This window comes from Battus philenor, unplaced genomic scaffold, assembly GCF_028537555.1.
Source record: "Battus philenor isolate CCGP_79_NKW_IND1 unplaced genomic scaffold, ilBatPhil1.0.hap1 SCAF_9, whole genome shotgun sequence".
In the NCBI taxonomy this organism is placed as follows: Eukaryota; Metazoa; Arthropoda; class Insecta; order Lepidoptera; family Papilionidae; genus Battus; species Battus philenor.
The window spans coordinates 9,847,964-9,874,867 of record NW_027181759.1 but is presented as its reverse complement, the minus strand read 5'-3'; the positions used below and the strand labels follow the sequence as shown (position 1 = coordinate 9,874,867).

General features: G+C 30.9%; 2 protein-coding genes across 2 annotated transcripts in view; both read right to left on the bottom strand.

The window, feature by feature from the left end:
• Positions 1-1,234: 1,234 nt before the first annotated feature.
• LOC137932312 (cilia- and flagella-associated protein 184-like) lies at positions 1,235-7,656 on the bottom strand. Its single transcript, XM_068775917.1, has 9 exons — positions 7,642-7,656; positions 7,302-7,392; positions 6,670-6,847; positions 6,290-6,413; positions 5,803-5,949; positions 5,023-5,224; positions 4,040-4,215; positions 1,715-1,819; positions 1,235-1,357 (listed from the first exon to the last, which is right to left on the bottom strand). The coding sequence occupies exons 1-9, from the start codon at positions 7,654-7,656 to the stop codon at positions 1,235-1,237; spliced, it is 1,161 nt and encodes a 386-aa protein (XP_068632018.1).
• Positions 7,657-11,074: 3,418 nt separating this feature from the next.
• The window catches only part of LOC137932389 (uncharacterized), a 30,098-nt gene continuing 14,268 nt past the window's right edge, over positions 11,075-26,904 (bottom strand). Inside the window, exons 4-7 of the mRNA XM_068775993.1 lie at positions 14,873-14,950; positions 14,003-14,140; positions 13,248-13,344; positions 11,075-12,218 (exon numbers count right to left, since the gene is read on the bottom strand). Of these exons, the coding sequence (XP_068632094.1) occupies positions 12,065-12,218; positions 13,248-13,344; positions 14,003-14,140; positions 14,873-14,950 (467 nt within the window). The 3' untranslated portion in view covers positions 11,075-12,064. The remainder of the gene's footprint in view (positions 12,219-13,247; positions 13,345-14,002; positions 14,141-14,872; positions 14,951-26,904) is intronic.

Sequence of the window (26,904 nt, the reverse complement as noted above, 5' to 3'; positions counted from 1 at the left end):
GTTTTCCGATTTGTGGTTACAGTTACTGGGTTAATGAGAGGTTCTATTACAAGAGAATGATTACGTGGTGATGTTTTTTTTTTAACATTTAATGACAATACGAACATTAAACGGTAAGCAAAAATATCATAGGGCATTTTCAAATAAAAATAGTTTTACATCACCGACTTTTACTTATACCGTCTTGAATGCCATAACATATTAGTACTAGTTTTGATATCGCTCTCGGCTGTTTCCAAACTTGAATACGGCAAGAAATAATTAGTAGTATTTTGCGGATAATACTTCTTCGTGATAAAATACAATGGAACCTCAACTGTAATAAAGACGTTCATCTGTTGTTGCATGTTTATTAGCAATGTTTTGAAAAGATTTATATCTTCTATGTAGACTATTACGCAATAACATTACAAAACGCTGAACTTGTCAGAAACAGAAATCGTTACCTTTGTCGAATAGATATTTATGGGACAAAGGAATTCAATTTAGCAATTATTGCATGATTAAATCGCTGTTAAATTATAAAGCTAATAATAATAATTCAGAGACACTTCTTGGTATTGTTTTGTTATAATGTTCACAGTTGCCCACAAAAGAGGTACCAATTTTATGAAAGCTTCATAAAAGCTTATATTTTTCTAGTGTTACCATATATAATAGCAATTTTCTTAAATTTATAAATTTTCTTATACACATAGATCGTAAAAGTGAGAGACCGTAGACGCGTCGATGCCACAGTAATTTGTTGCCGGAATGTTGCGAATATCTTGATTACAGCGTCGTTCTCGCCGAAAACATCGCATCTCTAGTCGCCAAGAGCTTTAGAGGGAGCTACCTTTTTTCCGAATGTATGTATATTTTGGCAACGTTATTCGAAAGAAATAAGACACAGTAGAAAAATTTGTTGCCTAAGTTAGTGTGAAAAGCACTAATGGATGAATAAACAAAAACTTTTAAAAGACCGTTATTAAGTAACGGCGTAAGAAACGGCGAGGTAAATAACGACTCTAAAAAGGCCGTCCAACAACCCCTACTCTTACGAATAAGACTCTGTTAGTAGACGACTAAGAAGAAAAGAAGATAGAAGTGAATTGAACAGCAGTAATAATTATTGATAAGTCTTTAATTAAACTTTTAACAAATAACAATTTAACATTTTTTTAAAAAACACGCATGTAAATGATAAAAATAAATAAGCAAGTTACGTTACAGAAATGTTTCATATTATAACCGATCAAACAGACTCGTCGTCCTCAATTCTATGAAATTGGTATTGCTTACGCGCCTCCTTCAACTTTTCTTTAATGTTCGACATTTCCTTGATAAGAAGAAGTTTTATTTCTCTTAAGTTTACAACCTGAAATTATTGTTAAAGTAGTAACACTTTTACGCACAAAAAAGAGAACTCTATATATTTTATGATTTTTTTAATATAGGTAATATAATATACTAAATAACTTACATGTTCAGGCAAATTCATCCTTAAGAGTCAATAACTTAATGGAGTTTATATTCATTCGGTTAAAAATGGTAGAATGCTTAGTTACATAATTCCATTTACCCACATACATACTCGTAGCACATACCACAATACATAGTTTAAAATGTATTGATTTCAATATTAGTAAAATGTAAATTACAAGTTGCGTAATAATATGTCGTACGTTAAACGCAATTATTAAGTAACGTTTTGCGTGTTTTCCACAGTATTTACCTCATCAGTCGCGTCTTGAAAATCACGCAACAAATCCTTTCTTGTCAGTAAACCAGCCTTTAGTCGTTCCGCTTCCAGTGACCAACGCAGTCTATTGCGATGATTCTATTTTAAAGTGAAGTTTTTCTTTTAATTTCATGAGTTAAGTGTACTATTTGGAAATGAAATAAAGAGTTGAGTGAATATATTGCACTGACATAGTTGTTAATACAATATAAAAACAAAATAAACACAATGTTTCTGTAATAGTAATTTTAGATTTTATTTTATGCACAATTGCTAAATGATTATTAATTTAAATTAAATAGCAATAGAACATAATTTTTTTTTAATTCAATTCGAACTGTTTATTAAGATAATGTATGTAGTAATAATACATACTAAGTTACAATTAAATAAAATGTTTCGTAAGGTGTAGATAAACACATGTTTGTATGTACATACAAATTAAAATTATATTTCATATATTTAGATTTACTGACTTATTCAAAACCGACACATAGCGTGGTAGAACCAAGTAGATAAGCATGCATGTTAATGCACGCCTAAATAAACATTGGCATATTTTTCAAAAGTAGTAATTTCACTAAGATATCGCCTTATTTATTTTAATCACAAAGCTCAGTCTTAAATACGGACTAAGCAGTAAAGTTATAATGTAGTATAAATAAGTAGCAGAGAGGTGGTATCTCAGTGGAGGACTGATACTTGCGATTGTAGGTTGCGGGTTCAAGTCCCGCGATACAATCTTATGAAATTCACACTATGCGTATTAATTATAAAAGATTGCCACTAACAAGTTTCCATAGAATGGACAGCGTCCTCTGCTTACCAGAATACGACACTAATATCGCCAAACTACCAGCCAAGCGTGGCAATTATGTCACATTCCCGCATAGATATCGTTGGAGGAGGTTTATGCCTTGCAATGAACGTTAATGGGCTGAAATGACGACGACGACGATAAATATTGTACGTAAATCCATTTATTTATATATTAACAATATTATCAACCAAGTATTATTTAAAGTAATCAGTTTTGTATGTCATGAGAAGCATGCTAGAAGAGCTCAATTTAAAAGAAACTGTAATCAAATTTGTACAATGACGTCCTTTAACTAAAAAGTTATGTGAGTTCCAAATTTGTCATGATTTAAGAATAAGCCTTGATTAATCTCTAGCGGGTTTTTTTTCCTTCTAAGTAAGAAAAGGACCAATATTTAGCCACTTCCGCACATGCAGTGGTAGCTGTGCAATAAAATGCACCGCCCGCCAGCTCGCTGATAAATGCGTTTGCGGCAAACAATGCGAATCACACAACCGCCACCGCCAAATCACTCAACACGTGTTTCACCCCTCCACGGGGCATCTTCAGAAGTTATGTTACACCGATTAGTGCCAAACACAGAGTGATCTTCACTCTGCGTGCGGAAGTGGCTAAATATTGGTCCTTTTCTTACTTAGTATGGACTTCCGCGAGGTAACGCCTGATTCCATTAAATATTTTTTCCTTCGATCATTTTCATCATTTCGTTTTAAATATGACAACCCTTAATAGCCTGATTTACGAAAGAGATTTTTTTAATAATACTGTGTTTGCTAGAGGGTCTAGATAAAGTGTAAAAAAGAATTTTTTTTTTGATTTCGTTGGAAAGAATATTATACAATAGTAAAATTCGTACAGCCAACCTATAAAAAAAACTAATAATAATGTGAATATTCGGTTTAAAAGATTGGTATCAAAATTGAAACTCTAGGCTATTAAGGGTTAAAAATCTTTTTTACCATTAGTAGTTTTAATACGATTAGTAATTTTTAACTCAATAAAACAATGGTACACTTTTGTATCTGCTGTCTCAGAGTTTACATTACCTTTATCATTAACATCATTATACCCCTAGGACGTTCACCAATGGTTACAGGGATTCCTTGTAGATTTACAAAACTAAATAAACTTTAAAAAATAAACTAGTAGTATTAATAACACGGGAACTTAAAATGAAGGAAAGTATTATAAAACCGTTCACAGCTGCCCACAAATATATTACTGATATCCACACTTGTTTTTTTAATAGTTTTAGTCAGAAACATTGTTAGATACACAAGCTATTTTGAACAAATTGATCGAACTAAATTTGAACACCGAACTAGGTTACAGTACCTAACTCATATGTTATATCTAATGTTAAAAGTAAAAACTTTCTTGATTATTACCCTGGACATGTAACTTATATATATATATATATAACTAATATTCACTAACGCTTGTATTAGAGATAGTCCTGTCACAATTAATGTTAAATGGAATTAAATAAAGTAACTGACCTTCGCACGACCAAGTTCCTCTCTGGCTTTTAAAAGATCTAGTTCAGCGTCACCAAGATCGCCCTCAGTGAAGTCGATCACCTCATCTGTGTGGTGCATTTTTTCTCGTATATGTGCTAATATCTGATTATGCTCGGTACATTTCGTTCGATTCTTGATAAGCTCATCGTCGCGTTCTATGAATAATAATAGAAAGTCATATATATAATAATGTAAATTACGTTAAGTAGATTATAGTAAACAAATACAATATATCTTATTGGTGGAAAGTTTACTTTATATATCTTAGTCCTATTTTGAAACTCAGTTTTGCTGCTAAAAAGTAATGTACTAATATCTGTGTTTAGTTTAGAAGCTGAACCGCTAGAAAACAAACAGCAAAGAGTTCCGATCATAATATACCATGAAACGGATTACAAATTTATTTCTGTTGTAAAAACAAATTCTGACATAGTTTTCTTGGGTCTTTTCTCTTTGTAAATAGTGGAAATCAAATACTTCTTAACTTAAAAGGGAACATTGCAGAAGTCAAGTACTACCTTACCTAATTGTAAATATTAATTCTTTTGTATATTTGTACTCTCGTTTGCTATTTTTGTTTTGGACTGGACTGTCTCTGCTGCCTAAAAGGCATTTAAAAATTTCGCGGGTAGCAGGGCGCAGAGGGTACATAGTCTAAAACCACTTTTAAGGTAGAGAAACATGAAGGGTTTCAGGAGAGTCGGCTTTGACCTCTATATAATTCTATATAGCTCTTAAATCGCTCCATGAAATCAGGACTCAAGGGAACCGAAAAGGGGACCTCAGTTTAAGCTGTCACTCATTCGTTTGCTAATAAGATTTGAGATTATTTAAAGTTTTTTAAACTGTAAAAATCTCAACAAGTTTTCTTTTTTTTTTGAACGCACTGTTCATTCTACTAAGAAGTTTGTGATATTAAAAAAGTTACAGGGTTATGAAACGGTATTTAAATAAAAGCTCACCTTCAATTTTAGTCATTAGGTTCTGTTTGTCGATGTACATCTGTTCGTAGTGAGCAACATAAAGCCCTGGTCCAAGAGTTTCTAATCTTCGGACAATTGCTTCTAATTCACTGACGGCGTTTCTAACTCTAATATATCTCAGACACAAGCTTGAAGAGTATTCACTTTTGTGTTTTTGCAATATTAATAATCTTTCAACCGTCTGTAATAAAATTCATATTAATATAAAATTAAACCTTAAGCCAGTATTCAGTAGACATTGGTAAGAATCTAAAAGACGTTATGTTTGATTAATTAATAAACAGGTTCAATGGTCTACTAGAATTTTAATGTTTGTATTTCGAGCTGTGAATTTCTAAATTGGTAAATATTGTACTGTTTATTCTAATTGTATCCCAGAAATCGAACCTACGACCTATGATCGCAAGTCGCAGTTCTCTACCGCTGGGCTAACCCTGCACGAAAAAATCAAAACAACATACGAAGCATTAAACATTATTTACAAATTTCTTACCATTCATAGAGAACCTTATTCATATACTATTTTATGTATTATTTGTGAAAAAAGAGTAATTTAGATTTTACATTATCATTATTATCAACATTATAACCGCTGTAGGATATTCATCGATGAATACAGAGTTTTTCCGCATTATAACTACTATTATGCAATAGGTTATTAAAATTTAATCCGAAGTTCATCCATTTACGTCATCATTAAGCTTAGAATTATTAACATCAAGACTGAGCGCTGTAATAGAATAAAATTTAAGCAAGAACCTTTTCAGCAATTGGTTTTCCTTTCTTGGAGTATATCAGCCCGGTTCCAGTACTTCTTTCCAGTTGCTGAAGCTCTTCAAATTTTTTTGTGGCGATTTCTAGACGGTCGTTGTATTTGTTTTCCACGGTTTGAAGTTTTGATTTTATCTTTCGTTAAGAATGTTTACATTAGTGTTCATTCAATATTTAAAACAAGATATGACTTTGTCTATTCTATTTGATTAGCTATCCGCTTTCACCCCGTTACAAAAAAGAAGCGAAAAATCAACAGCAAATAAAGAACAAACCTTTTAAACATGTAAAGAGATTTTGTAATACAATCCATTAAATATTTATATACCATATTTAAGATAGATGAGCACATAGAATGTAGCCGTCGAGGGTAATTGTATTGTAAGATTATTGTAACCACTTGGATAGTTTTAAAATAAGATTAATAGATAAAATAAATCAAATTTTGAAAAATAAACTCAATAAAATTGCTTACGTCACTTATCTCTTTTTCTTCCTTATCTTTTAATTCTTCGTAAGCAAACAACTTCTGTTGATATTTCTCTTCTAAATCCGCAGAATTTTCTAGAGCTTTCAATACGTGTTCAAGTTTTCTTTTTCTGAAACAAAAAATAGATAGATTTTATATTAAAATCACGTTTCATAGACTTGCATAGTCACAGGATAATCTACCAGAAATAGGGTGTTACTTTTCCTTTACTAGGCACATATACGTTATATATATGTACATATATATAACATATAACAGAACTTAAATGCATCCCAGAAAATTGCAAATTCTTTCAAGTGCTTTAACTTTCGAAAGATGAAACGTAAATAATTTGTAAATACTGTTTTCATTATCTGCTTCCATACTTGTAGTATTCAGCAAATCTGCGATGAAGAAGATTATTCTTTATTTTAAGTTGTTGATAGTCATGGGTTAAGTCCCTGTGAGCTTGTAAATATTCATCCCTGTTTATTGCAATCGATCCTTTGGAGACATCGCGACCGATTTGCCCCACCTCACCTTCCGTCTCTTCTACGACACTGCCTGAATTAAAAAAAAAATATTTCAAGTTTTACTCCAGAAATATAATCATGAAGTATGAATATATCAGAACTAGACTTAATACGATTAATAAAAATCAATTGACATGATTCGAGAATGATCACAGGACTACATCAAGGCGTGACAAAACATTAATGTATGTCTTTCTACAACCAGTAAAGGTGACTGAAATCTCAAATTTTAATAACGATCTTTTGATCTCGATACTTGCGCCTACATTAATTTTTTTTTAAATATCGGGAAAAAATGTTTACAAAAATAAAATGTTAAGTCATGTGGTCATGTAGACCGGGCCGGTAAGCGCAGCGAACGCCGCCCGCCCATTAGGTAGACAGACCTAGTTAGGTTCCTCGAAAAACGCTAAATACAGACCGTTTTCACCACTACTATTGGAATTTATGAGACAAATATATGACCAGTAGTGAGTAATACTTACTGTTTGATTCTGTAGATTGTCCGTGTTCATGATCATTGTTAGATCGGACCAATGTTTTTAACAATTTTGATTTGTTTTTCTTGAGAGAAACCTGTTGGAATTTTTACTTCTGATTATAATTTAATCTTATCATAGTATTCTAATAATGAAAATTCAGTCATTTCAAGTCAATATTCGTGTTGTGCACTAACAAAGGGAACTTGGTAATCGCTCGTTAATCAAAGTCGAATATTCCCTCGAGGGTAAAACATTATACACAAACATGAAATAAACTGACATAGCGACCCTCGCTTGCATGTCTCTGAGTCACATTAATTAATGGAAGCAACGTAGGGTTTACCTTCGTCTCGGACATATCGCGTGATCGGCTTGAATTACCTCGGAAAATTATTTTATTCCATTATCTTTGCAACAAAACATGCAAAGACTATTACTTCGGTCGTCATGGTTACTCGTATCGAATAACAATGTCTAGACTTGCCTTAGTTACGGCAGCGATTTGTTACCAGTATATGAAATGAATAATGAATTAATTCAAGAAAATATTACTGAACCCTGCAATATTTAGTCTCTGTAGTCTTCTACAATTAAATAAAATTTCGTTAAAATAATTAAATTAAATAACGAAATTTGCTTGTATAGTACTGTATACAACAATAAAAAGTACGATCTCGACTTCAGAGTCGAACATTTGAATTGTAAGTTAAAAAATTATAACAATATTTAAAATACGTTTCACTTTCAATAAAATAAATCCTTTCTTTCCTTGATAACGCCTTAACTGGACTATTTTGTGAAGAATGTAAGGAACGGGGGAAGAAATTTGTGAGGATAGAAAAGTGAGAGAATAATAGAAATAAAATATGAAAAAAAATAATAAAACAAATAAAATAAATATAATTTCTAGAGGATTCTGAAAAAAAAAAGAAAATTGTGCCGAAACATGATAAATTTCAAAAAATTTATTGACTGTTGAAGCTTTGCAGCAGAATTTGATAGTTCGCTATGTATTTCACGGGTTTAACTGTACACGTAGTGTAAATAAATGTCGCCATTAAAATGAGTTACTAGCTAATACAATAATTTGGTATTTTATTCTGTTATTAGAGTTAATTTTAATTTTCTAGAATTATCGTTAATGTTCTGTTAGTTTAATTAAAGGGTTCTCCTTAATGTAACCTCCTTTATCCTTTTCCATAATTCTCCATCTCTGGCTGATCTTAGCCAATAATTTTGCTTACGTGTCAAATGACATCATTACTCCATCTTTTGGCCGGTATATCTGTAGATGTTTTCTTTTAAAGAGGAATCCATTTTGTAGTATTTTGTGACCGCCTATCTTCTTTTGCCCTTCTATTTAAGCCTTAGTGCACGTTTGATAGCATCTTTGGCTCTCGTTCTTACTAGTTTATAATATAACATTTAATTGACATTGAAATGTAATAGATATTGAATATTTTATATTAATATTTTGCTAAAATAAGAGAATATTATAAATTGCAGAATATTTCTTGAAAATTATTAAAATAAGACTAATTAGCTACCTATCAAGATAATCAAGGTATAGGTAAATCATATGTTGTTAACAAAATAGTAAAGAAAGTATGTTTTAGAAAGTAATACGCCTATTTTTCTAGTAACATAGTTTTTGGAGACTAAATTTCTTTTCTTACATAACACCTTTTTTCTTACCACTAGAACGATGACGCGGTTATATAATTTCAGTTCAATATCAAAGAAAAATGTTCATGATATTGCAGTTTTGTTTAATGTCCTACTAATCGTTTTGTTCGTAAATTATAGAGGATATCACATTTTTATTGTAGATATATGCTACGTTAAACAATCTATAAGAAATAAGGAAATATCACACAAAGTACATTAATAAAAGTATTTTTTTTAAATTAATTAGTTCAAAAATAAAGTACGTCGTAATATGAATTCTATTGATGCCAAAAATTTCCCACATAATGCTAATCACAAGGTTTTCTTCAGAATTTTATCTATAAATAATCAATTTGCTTGAAAATATAAACCATGATTTTTGGGTCTTTATCAAATAAGAAAAACGAGTTATAAGATCGAGGGATAGAATATTTCGTTACTGAAACATCCACTCTAGTAAGCTTAGGTAGTAGAAAAATTTATTAAATTTGTGATTTGTAAACATACGGAACACAATTTACTTTTCGTCTGGGAGTCGCTTTCAATTTGTTGCACTCTGTCGATTTATTGTATTTACTAAGAGAAATTCACTGAATAATTTATAAAGAAGGAATGAAAAATCCTTCTCCAGCGTATATCGTCTAGGTACAAGGCCAGAATCGTTGAACAACAAGAGTATTCCAATAGTTTTAAGAGACGTCATAAAAATTTGATACCTTCGAAAGGGTGTAAGAGCTGCAAATGGGTATCACTTGGAGGGCTTGTTTTGTTAACTCATTTACATGATTAATATTGTCATGAAGATATGAAAAAAATGTTAAATTTCATTTTAACGAACAGCTGCTGACTTTCTGGCCGACTCTTCTTAAAAACGAACATTTCGAGCCAGTGGTATCTTACTACTTATAATGTTAAAATAACTGACGTTTCAAAAGCATGTTAATTCCTACTTAAATAAAAAATTTTGAATTTTATTTTAGTATAAAACAAACTATACATAAAGTTGCTAACATACAGTAACAATTTTAGATTTTTAGTTGCGTTGTGAAAAGTTTTTAAAAAAGTTGTTAAAATATATTAAATTGTTGACAATTGTTTTGAAAATTTCCCACAGCGCAACGGTAGTAATTTATTACAGAATCCTGTCTTCATTTTCAAATGACGAAAAACAGTTTTGTTCTAAACTAAATTTACTTTTTGAAAGATGAATAAAATGGTGACGTACTTCTGAGCCCTCAAGGGAGCACTCTGAATACTTCTCCTACAGTTCTTCATTAGGATGACTGGCTTTTCCTTCAACAGTTTTTTTTAGGACACTAACCTCTCTTGAGGTTGGCAGTGTCACAGTCCGGTTCTGGGCGCCTGCCAGCTTTCGACAATGCATGTCTTGAAATAGCAACAGACGAAAAGTGTATAAGACATTTTTTCACCTTCAACGTAATATTCCGCGTTCAATTATTTCCGGTAGTTTTTTTCTGTTATCTTTTAGTACAAAAACTATCTATAATTTAATAATTAGACATAGTAGTCCTTTTATTTTTGTTAAATATTTTTGGTTACAAATTTATCATAAAAAATTTTATGTATATGCACGTCATATTTTTATAGAATCTGTATTTTCCTTCGCGTTGTTGCTGTATGAATAAATAAATAATAATATAATAAAAAAACTACATACTATATTGAGGATAATTAACACGCCATAGAAATGCTATTATTGTTAATAATAAGCATTGTTCGAAAATCTCGCTTGTCGCAAAAGACGTCATAATTTATTTAAAAAATAACATAGATCTGGAAATATGTATCGATGATCTAGGTGAGTGTTTACGAATTGCACCATTTTCTTATCAAGTGGGTGGCCCTGGTATGCTCCTAATTTATATTCAAAAACAAATAGAAAGAAGCTAGAAAATCTCATTACTGGGAAGGTGTAAACCGCCAAATACATTAAAAAACAACATTTTCAAATTATAAGAAGTTTAATACACTTCACATGTATATTACAACAATAGACACGACAATGCAATAGCTTGGAATAAATAGTAACGCACTCCATTTTAAATACAATGGGTTTTTATATAAAGAAAAATCATTCCGACAAGATTTACATAATTCATCTTATTTTAAAGATGTATAAAATAGGTCCGTGAACATATAATATGATCACTGAAAAGCTTAACAAAGTTTTTGATTGTGTACATAAACAGTTGGTTAAAAAAAGTTTAATTTTTTTAATATTAGGGGGACCGGAAATTAGTGTTTCTGTCGACATATTTTACAGAAAAAACAGAATGATTTTTACTGCTCTGGCATTTTAAATTTGTAAACTAGATGGAAAAAGGTTGTCGATAACAAAGGTGAAAATATTGTTGATAACAAATAAATCCTAGTTAAAATTATAGTCGTGTGAATTTAATTTAAGAAAGCGACATTACTTTCCGATTCCCCTAATATATGCTCAATTTATGTAACGGTAATATTGAGGAAAAATAATAACTGTACAGAAAATATTAATCGCTAAATCTACGATGTACGTTAAAGTAATTATCTCGAACGACTCACATTACTATATATATGACTAGATACGAGATATACAACAGTAATTATTATATAAATAGTCTTACGGCAGCAAAGTTAAAGGTAAACGTCATTAGATCTTAATCATACTTCATTTGATAAAACTCACCAATAAAAGTACGAGTATGTTCTAACTTCGTTAATCCCATAAGTTCAAGGAATATAGAAACGTAGCTTAAACGTTTTAATAGTAATTAAACATTTGAAAGCGAATACAAAATATCAGACCAATATATTTTTTTCCAATACTTATAAGATTAACAAAGCAAAGAGAATAATTGAGATTGCACATTGTGTTTTACATTGAAATAACTATGTTTTATTAATTTTTACAAAAATTAATTAGTGAAAAAAGTGGATATTTTTATAGGTATATTCTATGTTTATATAAGTATAAATATATGGAAGACTTTTGAAACGTTGATACAGCTATTGGTCATTTGAGCACTGTTCAGTAGAAACATGAGGAAGTTTCCGTGCGCCCGAGCAGGTCGCGTGGATTTGAAATCTCCGTGACGTCATCGGCCAATGATCGTAGGCTCATCAGCCATAGCGAGTTCATCAGTAGCCGCTTTGTCGCCTTTCCTTTTTCTTGAGTACCAAAGAAACGAAGCTGCAGCGAAAAGGTTAACAAGGACCACAAACCAGGCCAGGAAGAAACTTATGTGGTAACTGTGGGAAGATAAAAGCATCATTTAGTTAGCGGAACATCGGAGCATAAATATAATAATTGAAATGCATTAGGTAAGTTACAGAACATAACGCTACAAGCAGAAATGGTGGAACCCTTATCGAGTACGATCCCTTAGCATTTAAATATTTTTTTGACATTTTGGGAACATAGAAATATTAACTCGTAGAAGTCGAGGCTTAGGTATACAAAATTTGTTTTGTTTCTGGTGTTTACATTGTGTACACATCCTGAAACAATCGGTGTATTTGTGGACATACGATACGTTTTAAAATAAGTTTACGTATTGAGACGAAGTGTAAACTATTCTTTTTTTATATTTTCTTTTAACAACAATTTACGACACGTACTTATGTAAAAGGATGTAACAATAAAACATTTTGACTTGAAATGTCAATATTAAATAAACTCGTCTCCTCCGCATACCACAGTATATTGAAAGTGTTTACGGATTACGGCGCAAATCGAAATTCTGTAATGATACCTCGAGCGTTTGCATAAACAACTGGGTATCCAGTCATCATCACCTTTCTGGACTCGATTCAATAAATTTGTGTACGCAAGGTCTGTGGAATGTATAATTGCTTAAAAGAGAAAGTTCGAGGTTGAATCTTTATGTAAATATTATCGTAAATGTTTCATAGATTGAAATTTTAACCAATTCCAAATATAATATAATTTTTTTTTAGACAACACTATTAATTCCGACCAAAGTTTTTTTTTACACTTAAAAGAATACTCGTTTATTAACTTTGATACCTTCAATCTCATAAAACGTATAATAATGTATATATTTAAACCGATCCTTGAAAATATAAATAGAATATAACGAATTCATGTTTGTAAATAAGTGTTCCCCGATACTTTAATGAGGATATTATTTTGTCATTTTTTTAAATGATCATTAACTTCACGTTCTTTGTTACATGAACTTAATTAAATTTATGTTATATATTGTACAATGCGATTATGGTTTTTATGTAAATAATAAATATCAAAGTAACGCTTACTAATGGTAGGCACGTTCAGGGTACACGAATTTGAGGTTCTTCTTCATGTGATCCACACAAGACATCGTAATTTGCACAACGACAAATGTACAAGATGCTGAAAGTAATAAATTTATTAAATTCTACGTTACATAATCCATTATCATCAACTACAGTAGTTTAAAGTTAAAAATAAGCCGTTCGCCAATGTTTATATGATTAAACATATACATTCTGTATATTATAGATCCAATATAGTTCCTAATTAAGTACGATTATTTTTTATCGATACTTCCTCAGAAATAAAAAAAAAATGCTAAACACATAGCTTAAAACATGTAATGCCGATTTATATATTTATGTAATATGGAGGCTGTCGTTTTAGATCACAGACGCCCAGTGCGAGTCCCCCAGAGATATTTATGTGGGGATACCGTGGCGATCTTGGTTTGATTGCCACGCTTGGCAGGCGGGTTGGCGTTCGCTGTGGTACTATGGTACACAGAGAACGCTGCTGCCCATTATTTGGAAACTTTTTAGTGAGCAGTGGCATTCTACACAATGATTGCACAAAGTGTGAATTATACAAGATTGTATCCTGAGTATCAAACGACTACCGACCGCCAGTTACTTGTGTCACACACAGTCACTTGTGGTTTTAGAAAGTACCAAATATTTTCTTAATATTTAGGTATTCAGGTACGTCGTCAAGTGATTTAAAGTGAAGGATAAAATTAGTAATGAATTGATGTAAAACCAAAAACAGCGTTACTTACTACTGATGAAGTGAATGCCTGCAGCAAGACGTTTGAACATGTAACGAGGGTTGCGGAAAGTATAGGTTGAGAAACCGCAACCCATTGCCATCACGAATAGACTTATGATTCCGAAAGATACCATCGTGCGCACATAGTCTGTAAAAGATATATTTTTTAAAAAAATTTATAGTAATCAATTTTATAGTTTTTATGAATATAGTTTTTTAAAAATAAAGTACTTCATTCGTAAATAAGTATTAAAACACATTGAATAATTATGGTCATCATTACGAAATGAAATTGCACTGCAACATTAAACTTTTAAAGTTAATAATATTAAGTATATAAATCAATAAAAACATTTTTACATTAAATAAACTTATAGAGGGGACTTATTTTTCAGCTTATAATTGTAGCATTTTTCTCAAGTTTTTTTGTCTGCGACGCGACCAGTAAGTGATATATAATATCATTTATAAATTATTATCTACTTTGTCCACAAGCTGTTGAACATGTTTCAAGCAAATAAGTATGTAAAAGAGTAAATACTGAAGGTTTATAATAAAATTCATTGTAAATATGTTAAAAATGTTTTAGAACAGATTTCAATAATACTACTAGTTATAATTTTGCAAGTTGTGAAAGTAAATTATCGGGAAGCGAAAATTTATAGTAGAAAAAATATTTGATAGTGTAAATATCCGGTCTTTAGTGGAACTGGGTTTTAGTAGTTTCGTAGACTTTTTCTTGATATTTTAAGGGATAATTTGTATGTAAATGCATCATATACGATTTAGTAATAAACGTGCAGACCATGTGCTTGCAATGTGTAACTTAGTAAAGATTTCTTGTCAAATGTTATGACGTAATGCCTTTTGATATACTTACTGGCTACATCAATGTCGTATGCAGAATCTTCTGGTTTACCGTGGCTCATAACCGGTTGCGCTAAATAATTCGTACAGTCTGTAACAATCAACCACAAAATTAAACATTTTATTAATAATGCTAGATTAAAAAAAATTAAAATTCCAAAAACATTTATAATCGACATTAGATGAAGGAGATTAATTTGCAACGCGTGAACGCGTTTAAGTTCACGAACCCTTCCACTCCGTGAACTCAGCTTTGATGAAGCTGTAAAGCCCTCGGCCTAACAGCAATAACATCAAAATAGAATAAGTAATTGTCATTAAATATTTACGTATTTTTAAAGTTGCTGCAAAACTTATAAACATAATAAATATAATTTTATTTATGAATCTTTTGCAAGTATAAGGAAACAAAGATCATTAAAAAAGACGAACGAATTCGGTAAAATTGTTCTCAAATTATGGCATGATTGGATAAATAATGTTTATCTAAAAAAATTAACTTTAACCTTTATTTAGTCATTAGAAAAATAATTAAACGTCTAACAAGTTCTTTCACCATATTTATAAGTGAACTTGTTGGCGTATCAAATATAATATTACTTTCATAATAACAACTTGGTGCGCCATTATTTTAACTAACAACGGTCTTTGTTGTAACGTGTCGGCTTCAGTTTGTTATTAAAACATATTCAAACTTATTATTACTGGACACTTATTCTTGTTAATTCTATCACTTAATGAGCAATAGAAGCTTGGGATTCTATGCGAGATCGAGTCAGGAATAACGAGATCCGTAGACTAACAAAAGTAATTGACATAGCTCAGAGGATGGGCAAAATGAGGTAACAGTGGGCAGGACATATAGCGTGCAGAAAAGATGGTCACCGGGGCCTTAAATTTCTGGAGTAGAGATCACAGATGAACTACCGCAGAGCAAGTCGTCCATGAAGGTAGACCAACAACCTTGTTATGGTCGTCGAAAAATGCTGTTTGTACGCTCATTCCTCCTAGTTTTATTGAAAACGTGTAGGAAAGGCCTATGTACAGTGATAGAAGTTCTGCGGCTGAAATTAGGATGATAATTCTTGAAAGAGTAATCCAGTAGTCCAGAAATAACAACAGAATTGACATGAAACACGTAGGAAAATATTCTAATTACAACTTTATCTTACAGCATTTACATCACTTTCAAATATTTGATTTTTTATAAACAAACTAAAAAAAATAAAAATCATAAACTTTTCGAACTACATATAAGCAATTGTCTAAAAAGAATAAAATGGCTTTACAATAAAAATAACATGCGTTGTATGAAAAATGTGTTCAATCATTTTATTAAAAGCCCGAGATATACTCTTAAGTGTATTGATTTAAGCTTTCAAGATGACCAACATTATTTAGGTCGATGTTGTTTGCTTGGTAAACGTTGGGTGGCTCCGTCATATGCGTAAATCTTGTTTGTACAGTTTTTATTTAAATCTATACGATTATAATTTCGCTTCGTACTAACAATATTTATGGGGAAATATAATCAAATATTAATGTCACAATTCATGTAATTAACAGGTGTATTATCGGTGATTATTCATGATTTACAATGTGTAAATAAATATTTATCGGTTAATTTATCAAGACTATGAGTAAATTCAATTAATTTTGTATAACAACGATATTTTAATTCAAAAATTGTCAAATAACATTAAAATATTGATCATAGTAATTATTATTTATAAACTTCACGATGTTAACTATTTTCCTATCGTGTAATAATAAATTTCACAATTAAATAGCCTTTTTGTACTTAACATTCAATGGATAACTTCTTCGTCATCATTTTAGCCGTACGACTTCCACTAATGGATATAGGTCTCGAAGGATTTTCTGAAGGACTGGCTGAAAACAGCAACGTCGCCTGTCTACCTTGTGGGGGGGACATCTTACTTTAAAGCTCCAGCAGCCTCTATTCTGCGCGCAATCTGGCTTATCTGTTGCTTTATTAAATATATTACTCTACCTTGGACTGTAATTCAAAAAAGTTTTGAACACTTTCTTTAAATGGATCAACGATACAAGAAACAATGAACGTAAACATAAAATGCTACCTTATGAAAAATATATATTATATTTGTTCATTATAATTAACTGTAACAACATTATGGCTTATCGTCTTGAAAGACTTGTAACTTCTTGAAATCGAAATTTAGGCGTTACAAGTTTATTTTTTGTATTTATTATGTATGTGGCACTATTTTTCATATAAGATCTTCAATGAAGGCGCATAAATAATGTGTTATTAAAATTGTGTAATTTCATTAAAAATACTTCTCAGGGAAACTTTAGCTCTTAAATTAAGTTCTTAAGAAAATACGTGTAAATTAACATGTAATTAATTTTTAGACCACTGTGTCTCTACATATTTTAATCGTTAAAGTAAAAGTATCTTTAAAAAAATTACTACCTTTTTTAATGATGCCCAAATAAAATATTCATAGCCATCATTCAAATAACAATAACACATGAATGTACATTTTATAATATTTTTAAGAAGAAATGTTAGTAAATGTTATGGCAAAGAAGAAGAAAAAATTGGAGCAAAATGAAAAAAAATGTTGATGAAATAGACATGAAATAGTAAAAATTAAAACTTTAACAGATTTATTTATATTTGCTACTTGTATTGCTTGCTACATAGTTTTCTACTGCTAAAGTTCAGCGTCTTCCTACATATTGTTTCAGATTGAAATATCTGTTATTATTAAGTAAATTATCTAGTTCTTTTACAAATTTTCTCGTGACTGATTTAATCACGCAGTGATATCGAGGAATGAACAACTAAGTGATTGGAAATTGTAATATATGACGCATAGAATATATTGTACTGGCTGCCCCGACAGACTTCATCCGATCAACTTAATGGCTTTTAGATATCAATAAAATACATTAATAAGACGTATTTCAGAGTGATACCTTTATTAAAGATAAGTTTTCTTTTTCGTACTCTACTAGACTTCAGTATTAATATTATTTTAATTTAATTGTCATGATTTTTGGTACTCATGTTTAGGTTGTCTTGCTTATTACACATCACACTCGCGCTGATGACCTCCAAGATTTAACCAACTCCGCGCTTGGTAAAATTGTTGAGTGAGGTGAAAGTGTTAAACTGACCTTTGGCCCAGAAAACACACAAGTTATTGCATTCACACCCAAAAAATGCTCAATAGGAATGGGCCAATACTGCCTTCCGTTTATACACGAGTTCAAACTTCTGGGAGTCGATAACGAGACTTGCCCATGTGACGATTCCACAGTACAGACTTTTCATCACTTACTCAGACACTGCTCCCGATTCGAAACCAAAAGACGTAACCACGTGAACTTAGGTGAAAACCTTAAAATACCTCCATTCAACTTACCGGACCTTCTCAAGAAAAAACCTACAGCAGAATCTTTTGATGAGTTGTCCCGGCACATTGTCCTAAACCTCAAGGCATTTAACAGTCTGTAGCGCTTGGGCAGCGACTTGAAATAGAATAATGTACCAACTAATATATAATTGAGTAAAAAGTCGCGCTTTAACAAAAAACATGCGCAAGAATATGATTAGCCGCATTTTGTGTCCACATTAGTTTATTAAAATTATTATCTATATTGGATTAATAACACGTGTGACCGCTAGTACGTTATAATTATGCTAGAAGACCTGATAGATGCTAAGAGTACTCAAAGCGACAAGAAGTCCAAAGGCTTCTTAGAAACGTTAAAAACAATTCAGACAGTATTTTTGTGGTCATATCAATTTCCTACTACATTGGCTGAGCAATTGGCTCCGGAGATTTATTGTCACTTAAAAATACTAGCTAATAACAGAATTTTTATGAGTTTTCAATTGATAAATTCTTGGCAGCATTGATCGTGCCGCTCATTGATCAAGTTATTCAATTTTGCCTTTATTAACTCTCTTGGCTATTCCTTTTATTTTTTATAGATAAGTAATGAAAAACAAAGAGTAAATAAATCTTGTAATTCGTCTTTATCATCAATTCCCGATAGATGCTCACTGAATGCATAGGCTTAATCGCTACGCTTTTGAGTTTGTAGTCAGTATTTGATTCGATGGATTAAAAAAAAATAGTATAATCTTTTTTCGGCCATCATACATGGTAAGAAGTCAAAAAAAAAGAGCTGAATTTTTCTTAAATTTCTAATTTCATTACAATTTTTTCAAAACGATGCACAAATCGACATGCGTGTTCCTGCCCTCATTTAGTAATCTCGTTTCAGCCCATAGACACCCACTGCAAGGTATAAGCCTTCCCCTTGCAGGCGGGTTCATCGATGTCTGTCTATCTTCATGAATTCTTTTTATAAGCAGTGGCAGTATAGGATTCTATATAATTATCAAATAAATAGTATCCCGGGAATCAAACCCGTAACCAACGATCGCAAATCTCAGTTCTCTACAGCTGGGCTCCATTGCATCTTGTAATTAGATCTGTTTAATTAGAGTCCGGCGTCTGTTTTAAATGCTTAACTAATTACGTTCCTAAGACTTTCAGGTCATTGGAGGACCGCATCCTACTTGAAAATCAAGGGATTAGGCCTATGTCCTGCTGTGTACGTGTAACGGCTAAGACCATAATGAGGAATTAAAAATTTTGCGGCATCGATCTTGCAGTTCTGATTTTGCAAGCTATTCATTAGACCCATATGCTGTTGGCACTTTGCCGTTATTCTATTTCAATGCAATATAAATTCACACAATCTAAACAAATAAATTTTGAACAAAACATTCCGACGTTTAACCCCTCAAGTTTATTTATCTTCGCATGTAAACACTTTTTTAATACCGAAAAGTTAGTTGTACGTGCAACTCATAACAATGTGAAGCTATTAATAGTAATAGAAATTTAAAATCTGCAATTTTAATAGTTCATTTTCTTTTATTTTTCTAGTCATGTAGTGGTTTCACGGATATAATATTTTATAACGAAACTTTTACTTACATTAAAATGCCATTTCTTTGTAGTTGGCTGACGCATAAAATTTAAACTGCGACATTACAACTCGCCCGTACTCGTCCTATCCTTTAACTATTCAAACATTGTATTTAGGTTAATGGGACTAAAGATCTAAACTGTTAATTCTTATGTGTTATTTGTATAACGACGAATCGAGGTCATCATGCATAATTTAATTTTATATAGATAAAATATTAAAATATTAAATATAGCAGTGAAGTTTTTAAAAGCTCTCGATTTTCTGCTTAAAGATCTCGCCTAAGTTTATACTTGTCTTTGTACTGATTGTCTGTGTACAATATTATCAGAAAAAAGATATCGGTTCAAAGTCGAGTGTTGTGAATTGATTTGTATTTATAAGCTTGCAGTCGTATAACGAGCCATGGAGAAGGCAATGCTGGGAAATTTTTGCGAGATCGAACTAGAAATAAGCAGTTGTAAACGAAAGAAAGTAACCAACAGAGCCACGCGTATTGGTAAGTTAAGATGGCAGTATCAAAACGATATGGTATTAAAACTCGTCCCACGGGCCTTTAGTTCTGGAGATCATGGGCCGGCAAGCGCAACGTATGACGTTCACTCACAAGTTCTCCTCGTTTAAACTATGTCAAAGACGAAGGAAGAAGCTAATCAACAAAAAGATGATGATAATGATATTAAAATCAACAACATGTACAACGCAGTTACAATTTAAAAACGGATTTGCAAGATTTACTTTTATGGGACTCTTACTTTGTGTATTGCCATTAACTATTCAAAAGAAAAAACTTTTTTAGATATTACGACGATGGTACTATTACCTATATACACATTGTGAAATTTTAACATCAGTACTTGATTTTGCAATGCCAAACAAATTATATGCCGTAACTAAATTAAATTACTTTTTTATACACTTATTAATGTGTGAACCAATTCACATTAGAAAAAACACATTATAATGTTATACGATGCATTTTATATGATCATGAAATATGTATTATTGACGTCAACAAAGATATGAATCGATGAGAAACCGCTCGTCGAACTTAAGCAATTTAGATCTATCCCATACTTTGACATATCGCAAAGTGACGTTTTTATTACTGAGCGCTTTCATGTTTTGCCGAGCACATTTATGTATTTCTTATAAAAGTTCCTATTTTTGTTCATATAAATGTCAGCTTAAGTAATTATTCCTAAGGAGAAAAATGAAATACTTTGAAGTGCCGTTCTGAAGAAATATTGAACATTAACATAAAGATATAACTTAGACTCTACCGCTTAACAATATCTGATTTTTTTTATTTTTATTTTCTAGGCAAAGAAATTCGGAATCGCAATATATTATGTTAGCAAAAAGTTTTGTTATTTGTTTCAGGCGCCGTACGAAAAGAAAGCATATCGCTGATACATTGTCTAGATGGTATTAGCATAGTACTTTAATCAATTACTTAAAATTTAATGACCATACACATAAATCGAAGAAAAAGATTTCGTAAAGAGAAAATTTATTATAATTGGAACTTCAAATTATGACGATTTGTTATTAATGTGTCCAAAAAGCAAAAAGGTTAAAAGTTTTAGACGAACTATTCGAAGGTAAATCTATATGTTTTCGTGAATAAATTAAGTCAAGTTTAATTAAAAACAACTGCATAAACACGATTAGCAAAAAGCTGATTTATCGAATACAAAACTATTTATTTTGAGAAAACCATTTTTTATTTAAAAGTCGTAGATACGAAACGTAAATTAACGAATATTTTTTGAAGCACTTTTTAATTCTATTTATTTATTAGTAATCTGTGTAATCAAAACGCCTTTAATATTACAATGTTAAACACTAAGAATTAAAAAAAAAATTGTTGTAGAAGAACTAGTTTAAATAGGATATCATAATTTGCATTTACGATGAGGACTCTTAGGCTCTAACGGGGGTCAAGTTTGTCAACCGGCTAAAACCACAGCGAGGATTGGAACAAGCCTTCGGCATTTCTATACGGCAATTTCAATTTGAACTTTTTTATAATTGTTAGTACAGTATAGATTACAATGTGTTCTCTTTTCAAATTATATTAAATGTAATGCAACCCACAGGCATCAGATGATATATAATATATATACATAAATAAATAAAAGATAAGAAGTACCTACACGGATTAATTTAATTTCAAGACTTATTGTACAATTTATATATTTTGGCGAACCTGAAGCCGCAAACTTTCTCTCCCGGTTAAATAAATTAAGTTAGGTTAAACAAGTTAACATCTTAAATTGCAAAAAAGGGAAAAAAAGAATCAAATTGAGATGGAAAATAATCAACCACCAACCACTTGCTATTATTATATATAAATGTACTATCACACACACACGCACAGACACACGCACGCACACATACATACAGACACACACTATCTATTTTTATAGATATTGTACAATGTACCTTTAATTTATACTAAATGATATACCATTTAAGTAGTCCGTGTAAACGAGTAATTAAGAATTGTTTGGCAAGAGTTCTCAGATGAATCATGAATGACGAAATGTATGTTGTAAATATTATTCGTAAGTCGATTGGCTTACAATATTGTTGCCACCTATTTAAATAATTTAATCGGTGCTAGACATATAAATTATTTACAACTGTAACAATTAGGAGGATAAAATTTAACTATTTCATCGATAAACTTTAGATTCTCTACTAAAGTTTTGTAAAAAAACTGTTAGAGTTATGACGTTGCAATGTTTCTGATACTACTAATTCATTAAAAGTGTCCTATTTTGGTAAAAACGTAATATAAGATACTTAAACGAAAACTTAGATTAAATGAGCATCGGACTAAATTTTATTTTTCGCTGCATATATTATTTGTATATTCCTCGCTATATTTCCATTTTATGCTCCTTTATACGTTTTACATCGTATATCATCATACATGTATAGCGATGAAAATTTTCTAAAACTTTAACAAATAATGTATACCGTGTCAGAAATTGTGTTTAACAGACGTGTTCGAGCTTGACGGATAACATTCTTCTGGTAGTTTAAAAACGAGCGAATTATTTCTGTAGACATATCTGTTTTCCTTACGTTAACTATGCGCAGCGAGCCATTGTTTATTTATTTGGACCATACGTAACGTTGGGTAGATACCTAAAAATAAAGGTCGGTGGCGATTCGTAAGAAACCGATGTGGTATTTTCATCGGTGACTATAAATCTTATTGTGTGCGTCCGACCAAGCGGATTGTTTATTTTTTATGAATATTCTGCTTGCGTTCCTTGGTATATACAAGTCACGGTATTGACATCTTGCTGATATACAACAGTTTGTGATTGTAATGATAATCAAGAAAAAGTATTTTTGCAATACAGTGAATATGTTTGGAATTTGTATACATTATAGTAGTGGTATCATCACAGCGGTAGGAGGCTGGAAGTCTTCATAAACTCTAAATATGTTTCCAGAAGATTGGCAGCAACGTCCTCTGTCTACGATAGTACCACAATGCGATCGCTAACCTGCTTGCCAAGCGTGGTCATGCAGTGTGCGTCTATGAGTTGAAACGAAGACGTCGAAAAAAGAGTCGGGAATTTAATTTGTGTTATTTTTAAGTTTCTTCATTTGATTTCAGTAGCACTTTCGCCATTTTCTTTTTGTGTACACTTAATAAATATATTTCGTTTAATTAAAAAGAAAGTCTTCTGTAATAAAAATTTCTTTCTCCGAAACAATCTCGTAAAATCCGTTATGTTTTATTATACTATTTAACAAAAAAATGATATTCGTAAATTACTCAGTGAAAGAAATACTAGATGTCACTAATAACATTAATCCGGATTCCTCTAACATCTACAAACAAGAATATTATACGGACAGAAACTATTTATATTTTTATGACAATGAAATAATAATAATTTAACAGTAATACAATTACTGGGTAATAAGGAAATGTTACATTTATCAATTTCAAAATTACATTTTAAAATTAAAATCGTCCATAAATATTGTTAGTGTTATAACTAATTTTAAATAATCAACTAAAAAAACAAAACAAAATAGGCGTAAAATCTTTACAAAAGTTATATTTAAGCTTATATAACTTTTACATATCACATACTTCTTTAATATTTAGAGAATTTAGTACGCACGGAAGTTAAATTTAACATCGAGGAATCGTAGGAATATTTCTGCTCATTGTCACGGCCCTCCTGATGCTAATTTTGGATTAACACCTGAGATTCTCTCCGGAATTTTAAGCAATCAATATTATCTATTAAAATAAATCTACGCCACAAATAATATACATTCATTTGAAGAAATTTGAAGTGATATTTTATAATCCTATTAAGCATTATTTATAAATTGTTCTTAAACAATATTATATATCTATCATATAAAAAATAAGGTCGATAGAAGTCATTGAATGCGAGCAGGGCGAGACCGATCATCTCGTCGATCTTTGGGAGAGGCCTATTCCTTGCAGCGGAAGTCTAGTGGCTGATATAATGATGATAATGATAATCATTTAAAATATCTCTTCATATGTACTGACTCATAATGACGTCTCTGAAACCATAGAATCTAAAGACTAGAAATTTGATAAGAATATATCTTTTGCCAGGTTGAGATCAATTAAGAACGATCTTTATGAACTTCTACAAACAAATGAGTTGAGGATGTTTTTAATTAGTTTAAATCGGGTAGAAGACATCTAGTTTTATTATAAAACAATTACCAATAGCTTTAATCGCTCCGTTAACGATACCAATAAACTGATATGATTCGCAAACATTGTTTTCTAAAACATAAAACGTTTTTATATATTCTTTCTTGCTACTAAATAGTGTGTAGTTATATGAGATATATTGTAGATGTTATTCATAAAAGGAAGTCTTCAGTTACGTTATATACATACGTCGCGGTTTAGAATCACATAGGCTAGGCGGCCGCTCTATGAATGGATTAAGGATCCTTGGTATAAATTCCTGAATAAGACAGTCATTTCAGATCAAATTACAGCTGTGTCGGTTGATATTAATCGAATTATTAAGAGGGTTTTTAATAATAATACATCAGAAAAGTAAAAAAAAAAATTCACAGAAGTAAAATATAATTAAATCATAATCTTTATTTTAGATTTTCAATACGTACATGAATATGTATTATATGTGCACAAATACTATCAATTTTCCCATGAAGTATGAGAGAGTATGAGCAATGTAAACACAAGAAGCAGAAACAAAATTTCTGTACCTAATACTCACATTCATCGAGTTAGTTAATCTTTCTATAATCAAGGTACAAGTTTTTGCTTTTGCTAGATAAAAAAAAAATTAAAGAATATTGTAAAGGTTACAACACGACAATTGACTTCATAGAAGAAGCACATCTTAAGAATGATTTGTTATGGTCTAAGCTAATAATATTAATTAAATATATTTTTGATATGTAACTTTTAATTCTTTTAATAAAGATTAACTCCTGCTGATTTTTTTTTCGACTGTTCCTACCTAACTTATAGTATTTTGAATAAAGAATTTTAGAGTTTGAATTATGAATATGAAAGCGTTAGCACTGGTAAATTGGCGGGAGAATCAGCACCATTTCAATCATTAGTAGCGGAAAATGTATCTAATAAGTGGCTGTAAATAGAAGGGAGTATTCGCCGGACAGTTATGATACCGATTAAACGACCTCACGTTAACCTACACTTAACTTTGTGCTTAATACCTATGTAATCATTAATGTTAATTTTTAATCTCATACAATTACAAAAAACCTTTTACAGTATTTACTATCGTTTACATTTAGATAAAGCTATCCCATTCGGCTTAATTGAGGTACGATTACGAGAAATATTTATTTAAGTTTGCTATGTTATACACATGTTGCGTAGGAAAAACTGGCCAACTGTTTTTTCTTCTCCGTGCATGTTACGTATCTAATGTAATATATTAATGACAAAAAGGTCTGTTACGCTCGCAAACAACACTCTGTTAATGGAGTAATGAGTGTATTAGTCCATTAAGAAGATTGTTGCTTAAAGGTTAGAGGAGTTTTGTTTTATTTTTACAGAACCGCCTCCTGTTTCAGCTCAGTCCATTAACTCCCGCTGGTTTACTTCACTAGCGAAGTTATTTTCTTAGTAAAAATACCTATTCAAACAAACACCGCAGAATGTTAGTTTAAAATCAACTATCCATTTTTATGTTAGCCGTCTAAACTGTGTACGTGAGGCGAGGTTCTTATACTCAAATTGTTTTCATGTCATGATTAGTTGTATGTAAGAAGAATTATGATATTTATATTAATACATTCTTGTAATTTGTATATAACACGATAAATCAAACTATTGGATGGTTATTTACTAAGGTAATATTTACAAATTTAACACAAGAATATACGGTGTATACCATCCAAAAATATTCGTTATAATCAATGTACGGTAATATCTCGAAGATTTGTAAAAAATAAATAAAATAAGTACGCGAAAAACCATCAACCAATTGAAATTCTTCTTATGATAGTTTAAATGTTGCAAATTTTTATTGTCATTTAAGAGTTGCGTCGATCAGTATTTATCGATCACTAAATATATTTTTCATTTTTATATAATCAATAAATGGAGTGTTCTATTTTCAATCAATGTAATAAAATTAAATTCAATCAAATAAAATCACTCCAAAATACTTAATGTTAATTTACTTTTTTATGGGAAAGCGATCGACCAAAACGGTCTGGCAGTACAAAGACTTTCGGAACAACTAGTATTGATCTAACATTGTCTCCTGAAAAATCTCTGATGTAACCATAGTTCTGTGTAAAGCTTAGAATCATATGTATGTATACTAAAGGTATATTGAAGATAATAATATATACTAAATATACTAAAGATTTGGATAGTAATCGAGACATAATAGTCAAAAGGATTTGGTATCAAACATGGACTTATATGTGCACAATATTTTCCTTTGTAGTAAACGTTCATACTCAGACGCAACATTATATTATTTACGTGGTAAAACTTCTATGAAAAGA